Raw genomic sequence first — 27,157 nt, forward strand, 5'->3', positions numbered from 1 at the left:
AATACCTAACACCACTAAGGACCTAATAAATATTACATATGACTATCATACAAAACCAGTTTCTAAAATACGGATAAGAGAGAAAACACAGAATTCATAATGCAAATGAAATAGTTTATTGAAATAATTACTGAACAATACTCAAGGTATGATTTAGACATTTTATAAATTAAATTACAAGTTGAGTATTTAGAGAATTCAGACTCGTAAGTTGTATTAGGGAGTTTAGTATCTCGATTTGGAAAATAAAGTAAAATTCCATAGTCACTGACATGCTTAATTCTTCAAGGAATCTTCTCAGCTGTAAAGACTTGAGATGCTTGTCTCCTGGCCTTGAAAAGGAATTTTAAAAAACTGTTAATTTTAAGCAAGAAGTCCATTATTTAGAATACACATTATTTATCGAACATAAAAAATAAAATCTGGAAATTTTTTCAAGATAATGAAAATTCCTTAAGAAAACTTACAACTTCAAACTTAGGTGATTAGGGATAAACATTTTTAAAGCCAGGCAAAAAAAGAAATTAAACAAAAATACCAGATGAAGACAAAACAGAAAGTAAAAAGAAAATGTCACTATTTTAAGGAATAAGGATTCAAAAGTAAAAATGCAGGGCCCCTGGGTGCCTCAGTCAGTTAAATGTTCAACTTCAGCTCAGGTCATGATCTCATGGTCTGTGAGTTTGAGACCCGTGTTGGGCTCTGTGCTGACAGCTCAGAGCCTGGAGCCTGCTTCAGATTCTGTGCCTCCCTCTCTCTGCCCCTCCCCGACTCACGTTCTGCCTCTCTCTCTTTCTCTCTCTCTCAAAAATAAATAAACATTAAAAAAAAAAACCATATTTTTTAAGTAAAAATGCTGGCTCACAGAAAGAGACATGTATAAACAGATAAAGAAATTATCTCTAAACATGTTCTATCTTCAGAACTTGAGTTACATCAAGGCTAATTTACCAAGCTAATTTAAAACAAAGTTAAATCTAGAGTGCAAGGATTACACAATGGAAAACAAAGAATACAGTTATGTAATTTAACCACAATGTATCAAAATAGGAAAAGAATTGAAAAGAATTGAGGAACATGGCTATTAAATAGATTTGTATGCATTACTGAACTGAAATGCATTAGAAGTTATTTTCTAACATAAATGCTTTCACCTAAACAAGTACTTGAACATCTACAACAGTTTGGAATTATTAGATACTCAAAATATGGTAGGAATGTATTAAGGTAATTATAAGACAGCTGCCAGGATAAAACAAATTTTTGTGAAACTTGATTCCTCTCCTTGAGTAAGAGCTGCATGATTATTACAATATTGTAATTAATAAAACTCCAAATATGAAGAACAAAACATAAAATTCAGTTACAAACATCTACATTTTGGAATATTTTAAAATACTAAATTTGTTCTGAAATTCCTACAATTAAAATCATAGTTCTCACTTAGGGAAAAGACGTTTTAAAATGAGCTATAAAAAACCAAAAACAAACATGAAATAAAAGTAAAGTCATTAATGTGCCCTTATTTAAAGGTGCAGGTTTCTACCTGGTGATATCCAGATCAATCAGTATATCAGTATTTGCTGTCTTCCTAGAGTGTATAAAAGCACTGTTAAAAATGACAGAATAACTAACTGTAAGACACAGTGATTAAAAAAAAAAAAAGGAAGAAACAAAAACATAGGCTTGAAAGCAACATGCAAAAAGGTTTATTGATTTTTTTTTTATTTTTCAAAAATAGTATCCTATGTTTTCAACAATGAAAGTGAATTGTTCACGCATAAGCTTAATTAGCAAACATGAAAATGATAAGACTTTGTATTCTCACAGAAGAAGCAATATAGGGCAGGACTCTGGATGTAAATGGACGGAATCGGAATCCTGCCTCCTGTCACTTAGCAGCTGCGTGACTTTAGAAGTATAACAACTTTTCTGAGCATAAACATCCTCATTTGTAAAATGGAAATAATAGTGTCTACTCTATAGAGCAGTCATACAGCTATTAGTTAATATATGTGTAAAGTGCTTATGATGGTGCCCAGCATAAAATAAGCATTATAAAGTGTTGCTTTTATTAAAATTACAATTATATCATATTATCATTTCTTCTCTATCTGGCACTATTGCACATAGTCAGCCAAGTTCTAATTCTTTCGGTTAAAGACACAGCTACTCTCCATGACTCACAAAAAAAAAAAAAAAAGGAATAGAGGAGCAGTAGCAAATGTACATTTTTAGTATTCTAATATTACTACTGTCTCAGTTTTCAAAACAAGAAAGTTAACAGCTAACTAAAGTGTTCAGCCAGGCTCCATGATAATATTTAAGATGAAACTTATGCTTTCAAAAAAGTTATCTGTGTATTGATTATCAAGCATTTTTGTATTTTATAATGATTAAAATTAAGCAAAATAAACTCTTAACTATAGAGAACAGACAGATGGTTACCAGAGGGGAAGTGGGTGGGATACATGATGGGGATTAAGAGTACACTCATCTTGATGGGCACTGAATAACGTATAGAATTGTTTTATCACTATATTGTACACCTGAAACTAATATAACACTATGTTTACTGGAATTAAGACAAACCCAGTATGTTTACTGGATTTAAGAAGTCATAAATAAATAAATAAATAAAATTTGTTAATCTCTAACTTTATGCAGCCAAATTTATGACAGGGTGAAAAAAATGAATGCAATTTTGGCATTTAAGTCACTGCAAAGAAACCTTTAAGATATCATAATTAAATGGAAGAACCTCTTAAAACAATCTTAGCCTTTATATCCCAAGTTGTGAGCCTGAAAAGATTGCTCTAGTTCTCTCATTTCAAGCAATTTCAGTCCTTCCTCCCATAATCCTGTTACTCTTCATAAATGCTCTTCTCTAGTCATCTCTTATCTCCTCAGAGGGAAACAAATCTATGTGGAGTACTCTAATAGGAACATTTTTTTTTTCTTTTAAGATTCTGGGAACTGTGCATTTTCTAGACTTGATATGCCACAACATAGCTTCAGTTTATACCAAGTGGAGGAGGGTTTTCAATCTCTAGAAATTCTTCTATAATGTACCAGTCAACACTTAACTTGTAAGGGATAAAGAGGCAACTGTACTGAAGTTGAATTCTAGAACTGTGTATTATCCAGTAAGTCCAAGTGCATAAAACAGAGCCTTAAGAATCACAAGAATCACATTTAATGAACAATAATTATATTAAGACCAATATACATTAGGTCTTCTTGGAATAAGTTAGGTTTCCTTAGACCATATATGTTGCCACTTTCATTACTTGTCTGACATTAACAATTACATATTATACAGTTAAATATTTTTATGAAGCTCTGAGTAAAGTATTGGAAAGTCATTAGGTAGGGCGCCTGGGTGGCTCAGTTGGTTAAGCATCTGACTTCGGCTCAGGTCATGATCTCACAGTTCGTGAGTTTGAGTCCCACATCAGGTGAGCACAAGCCCTGCTTCGGGTGAGGCCCATTTCTCTCTCTCCCTCTCTGCCCCTCGTAGGATTCTCTCTGTCTCTCTATCTCTGTCTCTCTTTCTCTCTGTCCCTTGCTCACTTGTGCCCTCTCCCTCTCAAAAAAAAAAAAAAAAAAAAGTAAAAAAAGTCATTAGGTAGCATTTGAAATTTAAAGATGCCCACTCCAGAAATTAAATGATACAAAACCAATATATCTTTGCCAACTTAGTAATGCAGAATGAGATACAAAGGGATAACACTGATTTTAACTAAAAAATTTAAACTCCTGAAAGTTCAACTTGTTAAGCATCACATAATCAAATATTGAGATACTTACAACTTTCTCCTCTGAAGAAAGAACACCCTCTACTGCCACTATCTGGTATTGCTTATGTTTTAAATTTCCTACAAATTTCCGAAGTTGCTTGAGATTGCTAGCCTCCATGTCTTGCTTTAATAGTTTCTGCATTTCTCGAGAAGGACATCCAGGATCAAATATTAGTAAACATAATGTTCGGTTTTTTCTCTCTTCAATTCCAACAACTGTTCGACTATGACCTATCAAAAAATAAAATAACAGCTATATATATATGTGTGTGTGTGTGTGTGTGTGTGTGTGTGTGTGTGTGTGTGTGATAACTATTTCTATATGTATAGACATAAGTTACTACATACACACACTATATTATATACTCTCTGTATGTAGTGTGTGCACACGTGTATTTTGAATATAAATACTGCCAGTCCCTCTGACTGTAGGTATTTGAGCTCTCTCACTCTGAAGACACAATAGTTTTAGTTCTATTTCCTAACCTTCAGTTTTGTCTTGTTCAACTTTTGTTTTCTAAAGGCTTCATTACAAAAAATTCTGTCTACTGTGCCATATATTTTAGTTTTTCTTTCCTAATTCCTTGATCCTTCTTATTCAAATGATCTCAGATGAAAGCATTTGAAAACTACCTACCATGGAACAAAACGTCTCATGATTCCAAAAGGTCAACAAAAATAAATTTATATACTAGAATTTCAATGGAGAGGGTTTGATCTTTACAGCTTATATTCCTAAATGATGAAGTCCTCAACATTTACTTCTCCTATTCCTATTGATTCAAATCACCCATTCAACAAAATTTACCAACTATCCATGTGCTAGGCACTATTCCAGGAAATTAGCTTTACAGAAGCAAACAGAACATTCCTGCCTTTGTGGAGTTTATATCCTAAAATGAGGAAATATCCTATAAACAAGTTAAATAAGTAAGCATATATTGTGTTAGATACAAAAACATAAAGCAGGGAAGAAACACAAAAAATACTAATGGTGAGGGTTTGAGAAAACAAGATAGAATTTTAAATACAAGGTGATCAGGGAAGGACTCACTGAAGCGACAGAGGTGAAGACCTAAAAGAAGTAAGGGATAAATAAGAAAGGAAGAGTGAAACAGGTGGCCCAGAATATGCCAGGGATAGCACCCTTCGTTACCCAGAAAGGTACTGTAATGATAATGTGGCTCTGAAAATCAGACTAAGGTCACAATACCCTCCCCCTCCCCATTATCATAATCTTAACCTGTCCTAAAGCAAAAGCCAATTAGTTGTCCTATAAAGGTATTATCTTATAAGTTACACTTACTACCTAGTGTTATACCAACCTTGATGCTGAAGATAGATAGGTGGCTTAGATGTACACACTACTTTTGGACTCCCTTCTCTCTCTGAAGAATAATAGTTCAATATCCATTCAAATAAACGAGGATGTGTACCCAAAGGGCCAGTTGACTTATGAAAATCAACAATGTGGCACCTATAAAAAATTGACAAAATGGATTATTTGGAGAATATTTTTTATTTTTAAAATTTTTATTATTATTTTTTCCAATATATGAAGTTTATTGTCAAATTGGTTTCCATACAACACCCAGTGCTCATCCCAAAAGGTGCCCTCCTCAATACCCATCACCCACCCTCCCCTCCCCCCCTCCTCCCATCAACCCTCAGTTTGTTCTCAGTTTTTAAGAGTCTCTTATGCTTTGGCTCTCTTCCACTCTAACATCTTTTTTTTTTTTTCTTTCCCCTCCCCCATGGGTTTCTGTTAAGTTTCTCAGGATCCACATAAGAGTGAAACCATATGGTATCTGTCTTTCTCTGTATGGCTTATTTCACTTAGCGTAACACTGGAGAATATTTTTTAAAACATTTTCATCAATGGAGTTATCAAATACAAAAAAAAGTTTGAATTTAGAACTAATTTGATCTCATCAGTATTTTCCTAAGAAAATGAATATAAATTTTATTGTCATTTTATGAATAATTATTTAAATAACTTCATAATAAGGTTGATGACTGATCTAAAAGTTACAAACCTTTTCTGACATAGAAATCTCCATGAATAGTAAATAAGGACCATATTTGGTTTTTAAAAGTCCTCTTCATATAACCTGAGACACAACTTTCATTCTAAAGTCTCTAAACCTGATGATCAATTAGAAGCTGACTTCTAATTTTAATTCTGCAATAGCCATTTACATGTGTCAAAAAGACCCTGAACATTTTTCCTGTTGGCTCTCACAAATTCCAATAATAGACAAGAAAATAATACCTGGAAAGATCTCAGAAAAACCCTGCATGTGCTCCCATCTGTACACCCACCCATCCCCTATTTGGCACTAGACCACAGTGGTATCCCTTCCACAAGAGAAAGTCAACCTTGAGTAAACAAAATTATTTTAACCAGAAGCACTGTTGATATCTCTCATCAATTATTTTCAAAAGGTCAGGCATAACCAAAAGCAATTACAAGCTTTACTGTCATTTTAAAGTATAGCACGGATACCCTGTCCTTGTCTTTCCTAACAATAAAATCTCCAAATACACCAAAACTATAATGGTTGCTATCTTTAGCCTTAGCAAGTTTTGTGTTGGTAACTTTCAACTGATTACTACTGAGTTTCAAATGCTGAAATGAATTTCTGGATAAACTGTTAAAAAGTAGGTACAGGGTTTTTGGGTTGGAATATTGACCACATGTTTACATTTAGAATTTGAATAGTGCCCTATAGAATATAATTCATAAACAGGAAAAGGAAGACATTTAAACAAGTAGTAAACAAATGCAGAGAAGGGCATCGAAAAGATTTTACTCAAAGATTAAACTATTTCAGTCACCCCGAAAAAAGCTGGATATATCACGTATTTTAGACAGAAATTTTCCTTTCCTTAAACCCGATTTAAAACTCAGTACATGACATATACATAACCTGAAAGTGTGAAAAGACTGGCAAGAAGAAAAAAAGAAAAATAAATAAATTTAGAGGGCATTAAAATCGTCCTTTTGATTTAAAAAATTTAAGAAAGTCATTATACGAAGTTTTCCTACTTAAAAGTTAAGAAATATTTTTTACTGCTGAATCTAATCAATTAATATGATAGAAATGATGTAAAGCAAACATAAAGGAAAACACAGAGCCATGAAGCTTAATGGCAAACGTTCCATTAAAGATGATCACAAGCATCTATCTCTGTTCCCTCTTGAAAGCCCCACAACATAATACTGAAAGAGGAAATGATCCAAACACCCAAAGACAAAGAAAATGGAGACAGACAAAACTGCCCTGCATTTCTGGAAAATGAAAAGCAGAAAAGAAAACATAAAAGTGAATGCAAAGAAATAGACAACTGTCTTAAAATTCCAGAGAGGCTAGAAGCTTAGAGGCACTAAGTATTAGGGAGAGTAGTAATACAGCTATAAATGTGAAATGAATTGAAAGTTTGCATAAAGAAGGCAAATCTCTCCCTAAACACCCCCTCCATCAATGCAGGAGCTCAAGGCAGAAGAGTGAGAACTCTTCTCTGAATGGCCTCTGAGAAAACATCTCTTCCTATATTGAAATTTGAGAGTTCCCCAACCAAACAGCAAGCTTCTACCTAATAGTCTGCTCATCTGTTAGCTCCATGCAATCCTACAGGACCTTTTTAGTGCCTCATTCCTCACCCTAGGAATGGACAACTAAGGATTTATAGGAGTTAGAAGAAAGCCCTCAAAATGCAAAAAACTAAAATAGACATGAAAACAAATTAACACAGAAGAAAGTACAAAATGCAAGGAATAGAAAGAAACAAAATGTTGGAAAAAAATTTTTGCAACATAAAAGACTATGATGCTATGAAATTACCCTTAAAATTAAAAAACATGATTGCTAAGATACAAATTTGAATAAAATAGTTGGGAGATAAAGTTGAGTAAATCTAGATAGTAAAACAAAAACAAAGATGAAAAATGAAACTTAACCAATAAACTTAATATCGAGGTTCACTGGCCAACTAACAAAGTTCTAGAAAGAAGAATAAAAAAAATGGAGAGATCATAATTATCAAACAACAGTTAACCTCTGAGCTCTTAGTACATGCCAGTCACAGTTCTAAGGACTTTATGACCTCATTTAACATTACTACAACTCTATGAGGCACTTATTTTATGTTTTTTTCCAATGCTGGCACAAGACTACAGACAAACTAAGTCATACAGCTAATAAGCAGGAAAACTAGAATCAATTGTAGGCTGTCAGACTCCAAAGTCCAAGCTCTAAACCACTACACTGAGATCTTACAACTCATAATTCCAGATTCAGAAGGAAAAACAAATGCCCAATACAAGGAATTGAAGCCTCACATTCACGGTGAAATTTCATAACAGCAGGGCTAAGAGATGATGTAAAAAAACTTTCAGAGAAAATAAGCAGGTTACACATAAACAGAATGAAAATCAGATGACATCTTACCTTCTCAATAGTAATACTGACTGCTAGAAGTCACCAGGGTAAAAACTTAATTTGATCTGAAAATGACTTTGAATTTAGAAGAATATAGCCACCCAAACTATCATTTAAGTAATGAGGACTAGGCAACTTTCCTTAGGAACCTAATGAAAGATGTGTTTAAGAGAAGAGTAATCCAAAAAAGATAAAGACATGGAATCTAGAAAAAAATCCAGACTCCACTTCAAGAAAACAATGAAGAAATGCTAGATGATTATAGCTTTCAAGGGGATCTAGGAGGCAAATAATCCAGACTAGAGCAAAGACAATAGAGGACTTCAAGGAGGAGGTGTTCAGGAATAGGAAAGCCTCAGATTACATTAAGTGGAGTGTTTAGAAAAGCTTGAGACCATGCATGATGCAGTCAATAGTAAAAGGGGAAAGAAAAGGCAATCCTTAATTCAAGTAAATTTTTTAAAAGCTTTTCAGGAAAGGAAATAAAATCAGCAATGAATAATATTAATACAGTCATGATGTAAACTCTGACTTTAACTTAATAAAAAAGTGAAATTTAACTAAATTACAAGGATTGAGGGTGAACACAGGTAGGACATGTCAGGGAAATGCAGCAGACATCTAAAACTGATAAACCAAAAAAAGAAAAAAAAAAAGGCCCTGAACGCATATTATTTAGAAACAATGGGAGTAACAGCTGCCTCTGAAAAACAGGACTTGAGAACATAGGGACTGAACTGTTGGTTTTCAGTATAAGTGTTTCAGTGCCACTTAAATTTTATTTTTTAGCGGTCTCTCTGATAAACGAAAAAAACAACAACAAAGGAAACTTCCCAGAGATGGCAATAACCTTAACTTGGACTTTTAGGTACATACTTTACCCTTAGGGAGGTCAGAAGTGTATACACTTCACATGCTCCGATCCAGGCCTTTGTTCCCTGTAACCTGTTATTAAGTTGAGAGGCACCCTGAGGATCAAAACCTTCCTTCCATGCATCTTCAATCATAGACTGGATTTTTGGAATGCAAGGAATTGACATACCTAAAATTATACAAGCAAACATGTTACATGACAGTTACTGAAGTACTGAATCATACCATTTAGCTGTATGCCATATACTCCACAGGACCTACAACACACTTTTCAAAGACCATCATTCTTGACATTTTTATTACATTTTCTCTTTCTCCAACATGAATTCAGGCTTTTAATGTAAATATCCACTAAAATGCTTCCTCATTAAAGCTATGAATTGTGAATACTATTTATTAACTCATTCCATATTATATGTATAGTTGATCCTTGAACAATGCAGGGGCTGGGGCACTGACCCCCTGCACAGTCAAAAATCCGCATGAAAGTTTTTGCTGGTCAAAAACTTCACTACGAATAACTTATTGTTGACTGGAAGCCTTACGAAGAAACATAAACCTAACAGTCAATTAACACATATTTTATATGTTATACATATTATATACAGTATTCTTACAATAAAGTAAACTAGAGAAAAGAAAATCGTAAGGAAAAAAAAAGCATAAGGAAAATACATTTACAATACTGCACTGTAAACAATTCTGTGTAAGTGCACCTATGCAGTTCAAACTCGTGTTTTTCAAGGGTCGACTGTATGTTATCGTATCAGCTGACAGGTTCAGCGTCTTGTATTTCACATACCTTTCAAGCAATCATCATAAGCATCATTTCGCAGTAATGATGAAAGTAGCATTTGGAAATTTCTGTAACCACAACCCCAACCTTTGTCACCAAAAGATGAATGAAAGTGATCCACCTCTGTAGAAAGCCACACACGCCTCACCTCTGTGGCAGCATTCTGATAGTATCTATAAAGTGCTTCAATAATTCCTAAAATAGAAAAGAGATTTAGAAGATTTAGAAGCGTAAGCTAACATTTTCTATGGCTGTCTCATATATTTCTAGTTATCAGTCTCTCCCTCAGGGGTCCCTTCTAAATCCTGTCAATTCCATTTTATGTTTTTACTGTTACAACCTTAGTTCATGTCTTTCTTATTACTATGATACAAGTTTCCTAACACTAGCACACTACTAATTACATTGAATTGAAATTGTTCGCACCTTTCATTTCTGCACCTACCAGGCCGAGCACATAAAAGTGTACTATTGAATGAATGATATTATTATCTATTATTATACATACTGCTAGACATTACTCTCTCTGAAGCCCAGTCCTAATCAATTTGCTCCCAATTTAAAAACTTCAATAACTTGCTATTATCTATAGAATGGTTATAATCCATGGTATATGAAGCCCCACAGCAAGCTATCTTCTGACTTACCTTTTTTCAAACCATTCTTCTTGACATAATTTTGGCTATGGCCTAACTGAACACATTAAACATTTTGCTCATGGAATTTCCATTCAATTATAATATCTGATAAGCACTTTTTATATACCTAGCACTATGCTGAGTGCTAAAATTACAAAAGATATATATAATAATGTTCTTTGAAATCTCGTGGACTCAGACTGTTATAGTAAGTGCTACAATATGGATAAACAAGATGTTAGGACAGGGTATATCGGACTCTGTCCCTTCCCTCCATGCAATCCTGTAATACCAAAATACCCTACAGGGTACTTTGAAACCCTACAGACACTCCAAAGATCAAATGCTCATGTCTTTATAGACCCCTTTCCTGATTCCAAAACCCAAACACAAAGGTCCTCTTTCTCTGAACCCTCACCACATTTATTTGCTGTGCCTCCTACGCATTAGGTATATTCTGTCATGGCAGAACACTACAGTTTTTTGTGTATACTGTATTTACAGATTCTGTGAAGTTTATGGGCAGGAAGGTCTTAATTGGGTAGCTGATACTTTGTCTTACAGTATGTGGCACGAAAAAGGCAATCACTGGATTCTTTTCATTTGAATTGAGGGTATCCTATGGGAAAATGGATTTTGTCCTTAACAAGATGAGAGTCAATAAATCAAAACAATTAAATGAACCAAGTGTTGTAGTTGTGCCTAGCATACGAAAGATAGAAATATATGTAAACCATTTCCAAGGAACTTTAAAAGATAAGACTTAGAATCAAGAAAAAGAACAATTAAAATGCTATATAATTGATTATTAAATGTTACAGCATGGAATGGATACTTATATTGATAAGGAGATATTTTTAAGTGATTAATTCATCATAAAAATAGAAGTACAGAAATTTAAAAAATGGTTTATTTTAAAATAATTATTTGAACAGTCTCACCTGAAAGTAGATAAACTATGGCTTACAAAAATTAAGCAAAATTCAAATAATTCTTATTATTACTTCGTTGACATATGAAATATTAAAATAATGGTTTGGATGTTTAAGAACTCACCAGAAGTTTTTGTTTTTCCATCATCAATACCAATAGCTAGTGATTCCATCATATCAGCTTTTCTTCTGTGAAATTCAGATGGATGCATTCTTCCCCTATTGACTTCTATCTCCATATTACGTAGTTGCTGTTGTTTGTATCCTCCAGAATTATCTAAACCATATTGTCTCTATCAAACATAAAAATGAATCACTTAATTTTTATGCCTCTTTACCTCAGTGAGGATGGAAATGTACTACAATTTTATTTGGAAATGCATTTTGAAACATTCTGGTTTATAGACTTTTATACAAATCAACTTAAAGATTTTTATTAAAGATAAATACACACACACACACACACACACACACACACACACACACACACACATCCCTGAGTTAATGACAGCCTTTCTCCACCATAGCGAGATATTTGCTTTCCTTGTAGTAGGGAAAGTAGTGAATCCTGTCTTCCTACTAAACATACTGAAAAAGGCAGATGAGTTCTGAATATAGCACTGATTTATTGAAGAAAATTTGTCAGTATTTGTTATTTGATTCTGAGGCTAGTTTATGAAGGCTTACTTAATCCATACTTCATTCAGGCAATAATTCTACATAGTAAATTAATTGGGTTTTTTTTTTGCATACTGGATAGAGAATCTCAAATGTATAACACAGCCTCTATGGAAAAAGTTTTGAAATCTAAACAACTTGCAAAGTTACATAACAAACTCCCTTAAATACTGGAAACCTTGTGTATTGATAATGTTGAAAATTATGTAAGGTAAAAAAAACTTAGGAAATGCCAACTTATTTTCCTCCTCTGAATCCTAGTGGGAAAATGTTTTGCAAATAAATGAATCACCAAGGAGAAAAATAGCCTAAATCAGATATTCCAAAGCGAGAATTGCACAGTCCTACGTGAAGTATCTGAGAAGACAAACTCAGAAGTCAAGTAAATCTGAGAAAATTATGATTATGTACAATGCACATTGGAATATTAAAGGTCCTGAGAAATCTTGAAGTATACAAACCTGCTTAACTGAATACGTTAAAACCTATTCAATCATAAATCCTTTTTTTTTTTTTTAATTTTTTTTTTCAACGTTTATTTATTTTTGGGACAGAGAGAGACAGAGCATGAACGGGGGAGGGGCAGAGAGAGAGGGAGACACAAAATCGGAAACAGGCTCCAGGCTCTGAGCCATCAGCCCAGAGCCTGACGCGGGGCTCGAACCCACGGACCGCGAGATCGTGACCTGGCTGAAGTCGGACGCCTAACCGACTGCGCCACCCAGGTGCCCCCATAAATCCTTTTTATTTATACATAATCCTATCAGCACATGGAAAAAGAACATTTAGAAACTCTGAGCATTATTAGCACAGATAACACCGTAGTCCACAGCAATTAGGATTGAAAAAAGTAGAAACATCTATTAAAAATGTAAACGCATTCGGGGCACCTGGCTGGCTCAGCAGAGCATAAAACTCTTGATCTCAGGTTGAGTTCAAGCCCCGCTCTGAGCATGAAGACTACTTAAAAAATAAATAAATAAATAAAAAACACATATACATATATATATAGCTGCTGCCAGTTTAGTTCAGCAGATACCACCATCAATCTAAGATAAAGCCTCAAATATCATCAAAAACGCATTTTCCATTAAAAATTGCTCTTTTTGAGTGCCTGAATTGCAATTGTTAAGAGTAACACTCAGATGGGAGAGTAAATTGATTAGCATTGAGCTTCAGAAAGAGTAATGTTTAAAAATCTGTACAAACAGTTAAATTCTGAGTCTCAGTTCCCTAATTTGCCCTATCAATTTACATGAGTTTGAATCCAGGCTTTAACCATTTAATACAGCCTGAACCTGAACAAGTTAAGCTATGTAAGCACTCTTTGTCTCCATTTCTTCATCTGTCACTTATGGAGTTGTAAAGATTTTGAGATACTATATATGAAGTGCTTATCTCAATACATGACCAGAGTAAGTACTTACAAATGGTGGCTGTTATGAATTATAAAATGTACATGTAAAAAAAAAAAATACTTTGGGGGGCGCCTGGGTGGCTTAGTCAGTTAGGCATCCGACTCTTGATTTCAGCTCAGGTCATGATCTCACTCTTTGTGGGATCAAGCCCCGTGTCTAGCTCTGTGCTGCCAGTGCAAAGCCTACTTGGGATTCTCTCTCCCCTTCTCTCTGCCCCTCCCCTGCTTGTGCTCTCTTGCTCTCTCAAAATAAATAAATATTTACAAAAAATATTTTGTATATCAACACGGACAAAAATAATAGGCTGCAGTCTTGACAGACTGAAAAGAACTCCACCAAAGCAAAATATTACATTGTCATTTAATCTTTGTACCTGCAGCTTCTGAAATTCTCCCATTTCTTGTTGTGATTCTTCAGATCTCCTCTTTCTGTCTTCTTCTTGTTGAAGCTGATGAGCCAATTCTAGATCTCTAGAACACTGGACTCTATCTATGCCTATTAGATATTTTTAATGTTTAGAATAAAATAACTTCTGAATATAAATCTTACTTATTATATGTTAATTCATATTTTTAAATGGGAGTACATGCTATTATTTTGATATTTATTCATGACTGTGATGTCATGGAAACACTATTTCTGACAGAACGTGAACAGCTTCCATAAGTGTAGAACCTCCATTTAAATCCCTACTATTCACTGAGTAGTTAGGCTGTGACAAGCATTTTTCATTAATTACCTCATTTGATCCTCGTAACAAACTTAGGAAGTTAGGTATTCTCTACTAAGGAAACCAGAACTTGGAGATATTAAGTAATACTCTTCATTGGTGTTCTTTACTAACACAAATAAGGCAGGTTGGCATTTAAAATAAACTGAGGGGAGAAAAGGAAATAATAAAGAGCATAAAAATATGTTTGCAAAGTGCCGCTTAATTACAGTCTGATCTCAAACAAATAGTACAACTTTGTAACATTTTGCCCTGTTTCCTCTCTAGCCAATATCCCACAGATCCATTAGTCAGTAGCTTCTGGCCAGCATCTTGTTTCCCTGACCTCCAATTTGATAGTTTAATATGTATTTGAATATTCTTTCTTTCCTTCCAAATCTCTCAGCCTCTATCACATCTTCCTATTTAGTTATTTGGTTCCCACTTTCACTGCTAGAGATAACCAGTTTCCAACTGATTTTTAAGTATTTTGATGCTATCTACAGTGATTCACTCAGGCCATACTTTTCATTATCCACTATAGGCTTACAGAGTAATTTATGTACCCGTACAAAGTCTATCATAAACAAAATAAGAATTAGTGGACATTCAGCTTCAGAGAGTTATTTTCCCACTGTAGTTAGGAGAGAACTACCAGAATGGGAGGACTGTTCCATCTTTGTTCCAATAATTTTCATTTGGGGATTAGGCTGAGTGAGCAAGGAAATGTTGTCCATGAAACTCACTGACAGGTATTAGGAACCATAATAATGGACACTAAAGACCCCTGAATTAACAGGAGATAACAATGTAACGTAAGAAACTAAAACCCAATAGAATACAATTGGTTGCTCTTAGGGTCTTATTTCAGTGGAACTCTGAAACTCATATAGAATCTTTCCACTTGTAATGTACCACAATGATTACTTAATCAATGCCACTATTTAAAACGATAGGAGGCAGAGAAAAAATTGTAGTCACTAACAAAACTAATAAGCTATAATATAAGAAACTAGGCAAATTGGAAATGAACCTGAAAAACATTTAAGTTATATAGTTCATATATACTTTTTAAATTTTATGTGCCATTTGACAGCTTTCTAGTTCATTAAGCCTTTCATGAAGCCTCAACTTCATCAAACAGATTTTTTAAATTATACCATATATCACTGTTTTCTCAATATTGGTGTTCTGGGGCAAAACTCTGGGGTACACAATACGAGTTTAGTTGTTGGTTACAACAATTCATCCCATACAACTTTTCTGTGAAACAACTTCTAAAAAGTTGAAGCTACATTACTTTTTTTCTCTATATCACTACTCCAAAAATTAGATGTATCGTAGGAAGTAGAAATTAAACCATGAGATTCTTATTTTGAAATATATCAACATACCTTGTCCAAAGCTGCTTTCTTCCAAATGTAAGTCAACATGTTCCTGGAGAATATGGTAATTTGTACAGATGAGCCCACACATAGGACAGTCATACAGTGGCTGATCATGGTCTGTTTTAGAGATATAGTTCAGTTGGTTTTATTTTTAAAACTTTTAGATTTTTCACCCTAAGTCAAAGAATGTCCACTGCCCACTAACCTTATTAAATAAATCAAAGATCTCTGTAGTTGGATTTAAAGCTATTTTCTACTTCTAGGGTCAAAATGGAAGACTGAACAAAAGCACAAATCTCTCTTACCACGATAATAAAAGAAAAAGTTAATAATAAACATGCAGATCTATAGTCAAAGCAAGAAAAGAAAAGTATAAAGGAAAATCAAAATGGTAAGTAGGGGCCATTTTAGGAACTAAATTCTCAGTACCCTCCCCCCAAACTAAGTGGTGAGATGTGAAATTAAGCATAGAGCATTCAGCATAAAGCTTGGAATTGGGATCATAGCCTGTTTGGGAGCAGAAGATCAAAGAGCTGCATTTATCAAGCAGTACTGCAAGCAGAGAGGTGCAGCTTGCCCAGGACAGAGGCAGTACCTCCCCAAGGCCAAGACCTTATGTCAGTCACGAAAGAGGAATCCATAGTGAAAGGACTGAGCTAAGCAACCATGCATGTAAGGCCTGGTCTGGAAGTGGAATAATAGTATTTAGAAAGTAGCTGAGACTGCTATGAAGCTGTTTATTTTCAAAGTAGATGTGACTTGTCTCATTTTAGCTGGATCAGCTGACTTTAAAACTGAACTAAGTCAATCTGATATGTCTGGTCAGAGGCTGCAATCAAAAGATTTAAAATTAGTTGATATACCCCATGGTGGTGAAAATGAAAAACAAGCTATTGAGTTATCTACTGATGTTCTTTCCAATGAAATTCATTCAAAAAGAGAAATTAATTCAATACTTGGGTGAAATCAGCCAAGACCAGACAAGTACTGTTTTGGAGCCGAAGATACATTAAAGGTTTTGGAAGTGGGAGCTGTAAAGATTCTAACAGTTTATGAAAATCTGGATATAACGAGAAATATTCCTTATTGTCAAGGCACAGAAGAAGAGAAAATTCTCTAACTGCAGAATAAGATGATAAATCTCATTTCACTGACAGGACAGGTACATGAGCTGATTAAGAACATGTCCCTGCTGGAATGGTTTGCTCACAACTATAAAAAATTTGGAGCTACACTGGAAATTGTGATAAGAAAGATCCCAGTCTGTGAACGGATTTGGTGTAATTGGAAGAATCTTGCAATACTGAGCTGAGTTCCACAGAACACAAAGGAGGACATGATGAATTTTTTTACTTTGATAACTAATAGCTAGTTGACATGAGTCCCACAAAATGTGCCTCACCCTGCAGCATCCAAGCATACCCCTGCTGGAATCCAAGCAGATCCCTGCCTTAAAATTGGACCATTTTCAGAACTTAATCCAGGAGCATCAGATACTGAAAAGAAAACCAAAACAAACCCAGATCCAACCCTACACTTGGTTTTTCCATGGTGCCAACATTGCAACCTACAACTAAGTTCCTAAATGCTACTTTGGACTAATTTAGAAAGAAACCCAGTTTTTACTTTACTTGATGATGAATTGGTTGCTCTTGAATTTTCTGGGAAAAAAAAATTTTTAACCTTCATACACATAAGCAAACATGATTTAAGTGCTATAAATCTTCAAAAGTTAATAGAAGTGACATGAAAAAAAAAGAAAAAAATGCTAAAGATCAAACACTTGGGCTCATTAGTAGGCTGAATACGGCTGAGGAAAGATCTCTGTGTGTGAGGATATGACAAGAGATACTTCCCAAAATGAAATGAGAAACATAAAATTTCCCAAAACGTAAAGAGAAAAAGATAAAAAAAAACCCTAAAAAACAAAAAAAAACCCTCAATATCCCGCATATCCAAAAACTGTGGGAGAACTGCAAAAGGTGTAACATACACGAAATAGGAACACCAGGAGAGAAAGAAAGGAACAAAAGTATTATTTAAAGCAATGATGACTGAGAACATCCCCAAATTAATGTCAGACATCAAACTATAGATCTTGGAAGCTCAAAAAACACCAAGCAGAGTAAATGCCAAAACAACTACATCTAGGCATATCATATTCAAACTTCAGAAAGTCAAAGATAAAAAGTCTCGGAAGAAGCCAGAGGAAAAAAAAACACCCTACTTATAGAGAAACAAATATGAAAATTACATATGACTTCTCAGAAGGCATTCAACTAATAAAAGACAGGAGTGAAATATTTAAATTTTCCAGAAAAAAAAAAAAACTCTACCAACCTAAAATTCTATATCCTTCAAAATAATCTGTCAAAAGTGAAGGAAAAATAAAGAATTTCTCAGACAAATAAAATTGAGAGAAATTATTGCCAGTAGACCTGCCTTGCAAAAAATGTTAAAAGAAGTTCTTCAGAGAGAAGGAAAATGATATTAGTCAGAAACATGGATCTCCATAAAGGAAGAGCATCAGAAAAGACATAGGTGAAGGTATAATAAAAACTTTGATTTTTCTCATTAATTGATGTAAGATGTAAGACTTAAGTTTATTCAAAATAAAAATAGCAGGGCGCCTGGGTGGCTCAGTCAGTTGAGCGTCCGACTTCGGCTCAGGTCATGATCTCACGGTTGGTGGGTTCGAGCCCCGCGTCGGGCTCTGTGCTGACAGCTCAGAGCCTGGAGCCTGCTTCTGATTCTGTGCTCCCCCTCTCTCTGCCCCACCCCTGCTGTACTCTGTCTCTCTCTGTCTTTCAAAAACGAATAAACAGTAAAAAAATTAAAAAAATAAAAAATAAAAAATAAAAAAATAAAAATAGCAACAATGCATTCAATTATTTGTGTGTGTATATATATATATGTATGTATACATATGTGTGCTTACATTTATGTGACATAAATGACAACGATGACACAAAGGACAAGGGAAGGAATTAGGAATATTTTATTAATATAAGGTCCTTGTACTCATACAGTGATACAGTGTTACATAAAATTAGACTTAGATTAGTTCTTAATAAAACTGCAAACTCTAGGCAAAGCACTAAAAAAAGTAAAAACAAGGATAACCGATATGCTAAGAAAGGAGAGCATTAATTGAGCAAGTGACATCTCTTGCCTATTACCAGGAGTAGAAGTCCAAACACTGCATCTTGACCCCAAAATCACCAAGGAAAACACGCAGTCAAGCACTGGAGAGAATATTTAACTCATAGTAAACATAGAGAAACACACAGAGAAGAGAAAGAATAAGATCACCTTCAGTATTAGACATTAGTCTGCAATGGCCCATGGGTCTCTTCCAGCAGCCATCACAGGGCAACTGGTCTCTACACACTGCTCTTGTGTCACAGAATGAAGGACAGAGGACAGATCTAGTAGAATGAAGGAGACAGGATAGATCTAGCAGGTGCCATATGACACACATGCTTAAGCAAAACAAAGGAGTATACTTGTTGCCTGAAACAGGGAAAGATATTTCCAAACACAGGCTGTGAGGACTCTTACCTCTTGGTAAGGAAGTATTCTGGGCCCAAGGTTCATTCTTATGTGGCCAAGTAGGGGTAGAAAGACTGCATGCATGAACTGTCTTTCCCAACAGAGATAAAATGAAATCATATGAAATGCTCAATTAAACCACAAAAGACAGAAAAAAAGTAGAAAACAAAAGAAGCAAAGAACAAGGGCAAAAAATAGAATACAGTAAAAAATATGGTAGATCTATTAATTCCACTGTAGGAATAATCACTTTAAACATCACTGGTCTAAACATACCCATCAAAAGACAGACTGTCAGAGTGGAATAAAGTACAAAATCTACCTGTATTTTGCCTATACGAAATTCACTTTAAATATAAATACACTTACAGATTAAAAGTGAAAGAAAGAAGAAAGATGCAGCATGCTAACACTAATCAAAAACAAATACAAACAAAGTACCAGGAGTAGCTCTATTGATTTCAGAGAGGGCAGATTTCAGAACAAGGAATATTATCCAGGATAAGGGGGGGTACTACATAATGACAGAGGGTTCAATACTCCAAGCAGACAGAGGGTTCAATACTCCAATCCTTAATGTGTATGTGCCTAACAACAGAGTGTCAAAATACATGAGGCAAGGGGCACCTAGGTGTCTCAGGTGGTTAAGCGTCAGACTTCAGCTCAGGCCATGATCTCATGGTTTGTGAGTTCAAGCCCCACATCGGGCTCTGTGCTGACAGCTCAGACCTGGGGCCTGCGTTGGATTCTGTGTCTCCTTCTCTCTCTGACCCTCCTCCACTGGCACTCCGTCTCTCTTTCTGTCTCAAAGATAAACATTAAAAAAACTACATGAGGCAAAAATTAACAGAACTGCAAGAAGAAACAGATGGATTCGCTATTATACAGTTAGAAAATTTTTAACACTCCTCTTTTAGAAGTGGACAAATCCAGTGGGAGGAAATAAGTAAGGATATACAGTAATTGAACTCAACTGTACCATCAAGCAACTGGATATAATCGACACCTCTACACAAGTCCATCCAACAACAGCAGAATATACTTTCTGCTCAAGCTTGTATAAAACATTCACTAAGAAGGCGCCTGGGTGGCTCAGTCAGTTGGGCATCCAACTTCAGCTCAGGTCATGATCTCACAGTCTGTGAGTTTGAGCCCCGCGTCAGGCTCTGTGCTGACTGCTCAGAGCCTGGAGCCTGCTTCAGATTCTGTGTCTCCCTCTCTCTCTGTCCCTCCCTTGCTCATGCTCTGTCTCTCTCTGTCTCAAAAATAAATAAAAACATTAAAAAAAATTTTTTTAATAAATAAAACATTCACTAAGACCACATTCTAGGCCATAAAACATAATCTAGGCCATTACATCTTAAGAAATTTAAAGAATTAAAATGATACAATATCTTCTCTCAGACTAAAATGGAAATAAACAAAAAGTAACTAACAGAGATGAAAAATCCCCAAATACTTGGAAATTAAACACACACCTAAATAATGTATCAAAGAAATCCCAAGGGAAATTTTAAAATTTTGAACTAAATGAAATTTAAAGGGTGCATGGGTGGCTCAGTTGGTTAAGTGTCCAACTTCAGCTCAGATCATGATTTCGCGGTTTGTGGGTTCAAGCCCCACATTGGGCTCTGCTGACCATGCAAAGCCTGCTTGGGATTCTCTCTCTCCCTGTCTCTCTGCCCCTCCCCACTTGTTCGTTTTCTCTCTCTCTCTCTCTCCCTCCCTCTCTCAAAGTAAATAAATAAACCTAAAAAAAAATGTAGCCTTTAAAAAAAAATAAATGAAAGTGAAAGTACAACTTAAAACGTGTGCAATGCAGCAAAAGCAATGCGTAGAAGGAAACTTAGAACAATGAACACATGTATCAGAAAAGAAGATAAAGCATCTAAGTTTCCACTTCAGAAAACTATAAAAAGAACAAATCAAACCCAAGATAAGCAGAAGAAATAATGAAGAAAAAAAAATTAGAGCAGAAATCAATGAAAGAGAAAACAGAAAATCAACAGAGAAAACCAATGAAACCAAAAGGCCTCTAGTCAAGCTAAGAAAAAAGAGAACACAAATTGTTAACTCTGAAATAAAAAGGGGGCATCACTACATGTCCCATGTACATTTAAAAGAGAATAAAGTTATAATATGAACTATGACATAAATTTGTAAACTAGATGAAATGGACCAAGACACGATCAGGCAAATTAAAAAAAAAAAAAAAAAAAAGAAACCCTTGGGTAAAAACCTAACGAAATACACAGGGTATACATGAGAAAAAATACAAAATTCTGATGAAAGAAATCAAAGAACTAAGGTGAGAGATATTTCTTCTTCAAAATAGGAAGACTCAATATTGCCATAATGTCTATTTTTTCCAACTTGATCTATAGATTCTATGCAATTCCAATAAAAATCCGAGCAAGTTATTTTATGGATATCAAAAAACTGATTCTAAAATGTATATGAAGAGGCAAAAGATTCAGAATAACCAATACAAACAATATTGAAAAAGAACAAAGTCAAAGGACTGGCACTACCTGACTTTAAGACTTATTATAAAGTTATAATATCAAGATACTGTGGTAGTGAAAAAAGAACAAATAGATCAATGGAACAGAGCAGAGAGCCCGGAAATAGACTAATAGCCCAGTCAACTAATCTTTGACAAAGAAGCAAAGGCAAAACTATGGAGCAAAGAAAATCTTTTCAGCAAATGGTGCTGCAACATGGGGACATCAAAATGCAAAGAAAATGAATCTAGAGTCAGACCTTACATCCTTCGAAAAAATTAACTTGAAAATGGATCATAGACCTAAACATAAAATGCAAAACCATGACATCCCTAGAAGATAACAGGAGAAAACTTAAATGACTTAGGGTATGGCAATAACAACACCAAAGGCAAAATGAAGGTATAACATAATTGATAAGGTAGACTTCATTAAAAAACAATTTCTACTCTGCAAAAAACAATGTCAAAGAGGATAGGAAGTGAAGCCACAGAATGGGAGAAAATATTTGCAAAAGATACATGTAATAAAGATCTGTTATCCAAAATATACAAAGAACTCTTAAAAATCAGCAATAAGAAAACAAAATACAAGATTAAAATGTGGGCCAAAGACCTTCACAGATACTTCACCAAAGAAGATATACAGAGGGTAATTAAGCATTTGGAAAGATACCCATGTTATATTAATGAGCAGCACTTAAAATTAAATTGAGATATGACAACACAAATATCAGAATGGCCACAATCTGGAATACTGACAATACCAAATGCTGATGAGGATGTGGAGCAACAGGAACTCTCATTCACAGTTGGTGGCAATGCAAAATGGTGTTGCCACTCTTTCAGAGTTTGGCAGTTTCTTGTTAAAATTAAACACACTATTATTATACAATCTAGTAATCACATTCCTTAGTATTTACCCAAAGGAATCGAAAATTTCTGTCCATACAAAAACCTGCACCTGGATGTTTATAGCAGCTTTATTTCTAACTGCCAAAACTTGGAAACAACCAAGATGTTCCTTGGTAGGTGAATGGATAAATATACTCTGGTACATTCAGACAACGCAATATTATTCACCCCTTAAAAAAAAGAAAAAAAAGAGCTTTCAAGCCATGAAAAGATGTAGAGAAAATCGAAATGCACATTACTAAGTAAAAGAAACCAACCTAGGGGTGCCTGGGTGGCTCAGTCGGTTAAGCGGCCAACTTCGGCTCAGGTCATGATCTCGCGGTCCGTGAGTTCGAGCTCCGCGTCGGGCTCTGTGCTGACAGCTCGGAGCCCGGAGCCTGTTTCAGATTCTGTGTCTCCCTCTCTCTGACCCTCCCCCATTCATGCTCTGTCTCTCTCTGTCTCAAAAATAAATAAACGTTAAAAAAAAAAAAAAAAAAGAAACCAACCTAAAAAAGCTATATACTGTATGATTCCAATGACATTCTGAAAAAGGCAAAAATACGGAGATACTAAAAAGATCAGTGATTGCCAGGAGTAGGTTGGGAGTAGGGGAGGAATGAGTAGGTGAAGCACAGAAGATTTTTAGGGAAGTGAAACTACTCTGCATGATAACTAAAATGGTATTTGTTATTACACATTTGTCAAAACTTGTAGAATATATAACACCAAGAGTGAATTATATAGACCTTCCATTAAGGTCTGGAATGGAAACTGTCGACTTAATGGACACTGTCGACTTTGGGTGATAATGATGGGTCATTGTAAGTTCACTGATTACAACACATGTATCACCTGATACAGATATTGATAGTGAAACAGGATGTAAGTATACAGGGACAGTGAGTATATGGGTATTCTCTGTACTTTCTACCTAATTTTGTTGTGAACCTGAAATGGTTTTAAAAAATAACACTTATTAATTTTAAAAAAATGAATCTAAATACTCTCCTTACCCCTTTTAAAATATTAACTTAAAAGCAACACAGACTTGAGTGTAAAATTCAAAACTATAAAACTTCTAGAAGATAGGAAAGGTGACTTTAGGTTTGGTGATGAGTTTTTAGAAACAACATCCAAAGCACAATCCATGAAAGAAGAAATCAAGGAAGTTGCACTTCATTAAAAGTGAAAATTTCTGCTCTGGGAAAGACGTTGTTAAGAGAATGAGAAGACAAATTCCAGGCTGGGAAAAAATACCTGTGAAACACATATCTGATCAAGCACTTGTATCCAAAATAAATTATTCTTAAAACTCAACAGTAAGGAAAAAGAGAGGATTCTCAATGTACTGTATGCCTCAGCAACAGAGCCTCCAAATACATGAAATAAAACCCGATAGAGCTGAAAGAAAAAATAGACAACTACACAATTATAATTGTGAACCACAACAGCCCACTTTCAAAAACCAGTAGAACTACTAGATAGGAAATCAGCAAGGATATGGAAGATCTGAATACAAACAAAATGATCTAAGTGACAAATTTAGAACATTCAACCCAACAAAAGCAGAATATACTTTTCTTTCCCAAGTGTCCATGGAACATGTACCAAGATAGATCATATACAGTATCTTGGGAGATAAAAGAAGCTTCAACACATTTAAAAGAGCTAAAATCACAGAGTGCATTCTCTGATCTAAAAGAGTCAAACTCAGAACCACAGGAAATCAGAGCCCAAGCCAGTTCAGATGCCACTGAGCTAGTAGTAAGTAAAAGAATGCCCCTTGGAAAACGACTGAGTGTATTTCTTCTCAGAAAGGTTTTAAAACTACTCTCAATGTAGTTGAAACATTTATTATCTGAATCAAAATTCTTTTCCATAATAGTATTTTTTATATTGCAATAATAGCAAATGAATAATACCATAAATATAAACTGAATTTCAAAACACATTGGCAATAATTTGATTTACAAGCCAACTTTTAGGATACCACATATTAAACCAGGACTACTGTTACTTATTACATAATGTTAACATCTTACCTTCTGATGGAGTGTCTAAAAGATTAGCATGTTTTGTTTTCACATGATTTTCCATATCTTGACTACAATCTTCTATTCTTCCACAGAAGGGACATTCTGGAGGACTATATGTTGTTTCATAAATTGATCCTTTTATTTTGGATAAGTCACACTCTTTTTCCTTACTTTTGAGGAACTTTCTAGCCTCAGTTAAGTTCTCTGAATAAAGGGCTTTCTGTTTTAAAGTACCATCATTAGGCAGGCTTTGAGCCGAAATTTTTGGATGATTAGATGCACAAGCTGAATGGACACTAGAATTAACTTCCATTCTACATTGTAAAGTGTTGTCCTTCCTGTTATCTGAAGTTCTATACTGTATTGTATTGATCCTTGCAAAGCTTCTTTCGAGTTCATTCTGCTCAAAATGAGCAGTTTCAATATGAAAACACATTTCATCATAATTCATGCCTGACAACTTGCAAAATGGACATATAACTTCATTTTCCATGTGAACAATTAGAAGGTGAGCCTTCATGTCTGGTTCTGAGGTTACTGTTTCACCACAAATATCACAAGAAAGCATAGTACATCAGGGAGCTAGAAAAAAAATGTAATACTATGTTAAGTTTGAAAATAAGACTGAAGAAAAAGAAATGCACTTTATAAAATGATTTGGAACACATTTTTAACAAGTATTTACCTAAAACCTGGATTGTTTAGATGAAGATATCTTCAATGAACTTAATTGTTCCTCAAATATACAAACTTATTTACAAATCTGAACCAAAATTTCACTACTATATTTCAAGTTTAAGGTTTCAATAAAACAAAGGCAGTAATAATTCAAATTAAAATACATAATATTTAAAGTATTTAATAATTTTTTTAACGTTTATTTATTATTGAGAGACAGAGAGACACAGAGCGTGAGTAGGGGAGGGGCAGAGAGAGGGGGAGACACAGAATCCGAAGCAGGCTCCAGGCTCTGAGCTGTCAGCACAGAGCCTGATGTGGGGCTCGAACTCACAAACCGTGCGATCATGACCTGAGCCAAAGTCAGACACTTAACCGACTGAGCCACCCAGGCACCCCAATATTTAAAGTATTTCAAAAAACATGTCTGGTCTGAGATAAAGGAAAAAAAAATGTTTATAAAATTGTCCAAGTAAGATAACTCAGTTAAGGGAAAACTAAAAACAAAAAACAAAAAACCTTATCAACTGAAGTATCTAAATACAGAAACTTAAAGTTGTTAACAATGGGGAGGGTAAATAAACACATCTTAACTCAGTAGTTAACAGTTAGAAAGCTTTAGGTATATCAAAGTAATTTAAGTACATTATCATCATTCTATCTGGAGGAAACCCTGGCTCAGATAGGTCACCACAGCCAGAAAATGGTTAGGCAAACCTTTTGAGAGGCTGTCCTCTCAACTCAAAGTTGACCATGGTAGAAAAGAGCACCAATTCCAGAGCCAAGAGACCTGGGTTACAATTTCAGGTTTCAAAATTTTAGGTAAAACATCTCATCTCTTTGAGGCTCAATCTATAAAATGAACTGTACTAAACTGGCAGTCTTTTTAAGGTTTTATGGACTAATAAAATACCGGATGCCGACAAAATGTGATTTTGTTAGAATTTTTAAAAAGCCATCACTGCCACAACCTTTGTCTAGCTAAGGATTATTTAAAAACAAGCAGGAAAAGAAAAATAAGGAAATTCCCATCATTTAAATAAATTTAGTTTCATAAGAACTCCCTACATGGCCCTTAATTTTCTTATTCCCCTTAAGACAAGTGAAAATAGTCTTCGATTTTAGAACGAAATTCTCCCAAACCACCAGCTGAACCAACGTCATGCCTAGACTTTCTTCTTTTCCCGGGTCTGGGGCACGGCTAGACTCAGAGGGATACGCCTGAACTCCCAAACAGTGTGATCAGAACAAGTGGGTGAGAGATGTAAGGAGGCTGGTGACCGATGCCAGGGTAGGTAGGTGGTAAGAGAAGCCGTAAGGGCCGAATGCCGCAAGGCCAAGTGTGCCCAAAAGTCGGGGCCAACGTCCAGGAACCAAAACCAGCGCAGGCACTGAGTGGGTTAAAGTTTAGGCTGGGGGAATAAGGGTTGGGACCGTTAGTTCCTACCGGCCCGAAGATCCGGCCGCGGCCACACAGTCCTATGCTTGGCTTCCTCTTCGGGTCCGCAGCTGACTCCTTCTGGCTCTCGGGCAGAAAAGGGCACGCGCACCGTCGGTTACCTTTACCGGCCTGAAAGACTGAGGCAGGCTCTCCCTATATCCAGAAGTTCACAGTTAACCAAGAAAAAAAAAACTGACGACTCCAAAATACTTTCGCTTCCACACATTCAAAAAAGCTCTTCCTCGGTCCCCGGGAAGGAAAAGGCTCCCAGCATGCACCGCTCCATGCCAGTCTGGGTTGTAGTGTTTTCTGGGAGTTGTAGTCTTTTTGCATCCTCTTTCCCAGGTTCGGACTCTCAATTTACTAAGAGGCACGC

The 27,157-nt window shown here is 35.2% G+C and overlaps 2 protein-coding genes and 1 pseudogene across 5 annotated transcripts in view; 2 read left to right on the forward strand and 1 right to left on the reverse strand.

The window, feature by feature from the left end:
* RSPH4A (radial spoke head component 4A) overlaps positions 1-17,043 on the forward strand; it is a 34,894-nt gene extending 17,851 nt beyond the window's left edge. Inside the window, exon 7 of the mRNA XM_019831121.3 lies at positions 15,938-17,043. The gene's annotated coding sequence lies outside the window, so the exon portion shown is untranslated. The remainder of the gene's footprint in view (positions 1-15,937) is intronic.
* Positions 94-27,075, reverse strand: ZUP1 (zinc finger containing ubiquitin peptidase 1). Of its 4 annotated transcripts, XM_019831122.3 has the most exons (11): positions 26,788-27,065; positions 24,669-25,244; positions 19,236-19,313; positions 15,681-15,791; positions 13,951-14,072; positions 11,606-11,774; positions 9,918-10,106; positions 9,119-9,284; positions 5,126-5,277; positions 3,811-4,031; positions 94-332 (listed from the first exon to the last, which is right to left on the reverse strand). In XM_019831122.3, exons 2-11 carry the CDS (start codon positions 25,228-25,230, stop codon positions 285-287), a joined length of 1,818 nt encoding a protein of 605 aa, XP_019686681.2. In that variant the 5' UTR covers positions 25,231-25,244; positions 26,788-27,065; the 3' UTR covers positions 94-284. The 4 variants fall into 4 exon arrangements, with proteins under 4 accessions (XP_019686681.2, XP_019686682.2, XP_003986539.2 ...); XM_019831123.3 differs by lacking the exon at positions 3,811-4,031 and having other exon boundaries at positions 26,788-27,075; XM_003986490.6 differs by lacking the exon at positions 19,236-19,313 and having other exon boundaries at positions 26,788-27,064.
* LOC102902080 lies at positions 16,012-17,039 on the forward strand (annotated as a pseudogene).
* Positions 27,076-27,157: the final 82 nt, after the last annotated feature.

Source organism: Felis catus, chromosome B2 (assembly GCF_018350175.1).
Source record: "Felis catus isolate Fca126 chromosome B2, F.catus_Fca126_mat1.0, whole genome shotgun sequence".
Classification (NCBI taxonomy): Eukaryota; Metazoa; Chordata; class Mammalia; order Carnivora; family Felidae; genus Felis; species Felis catus.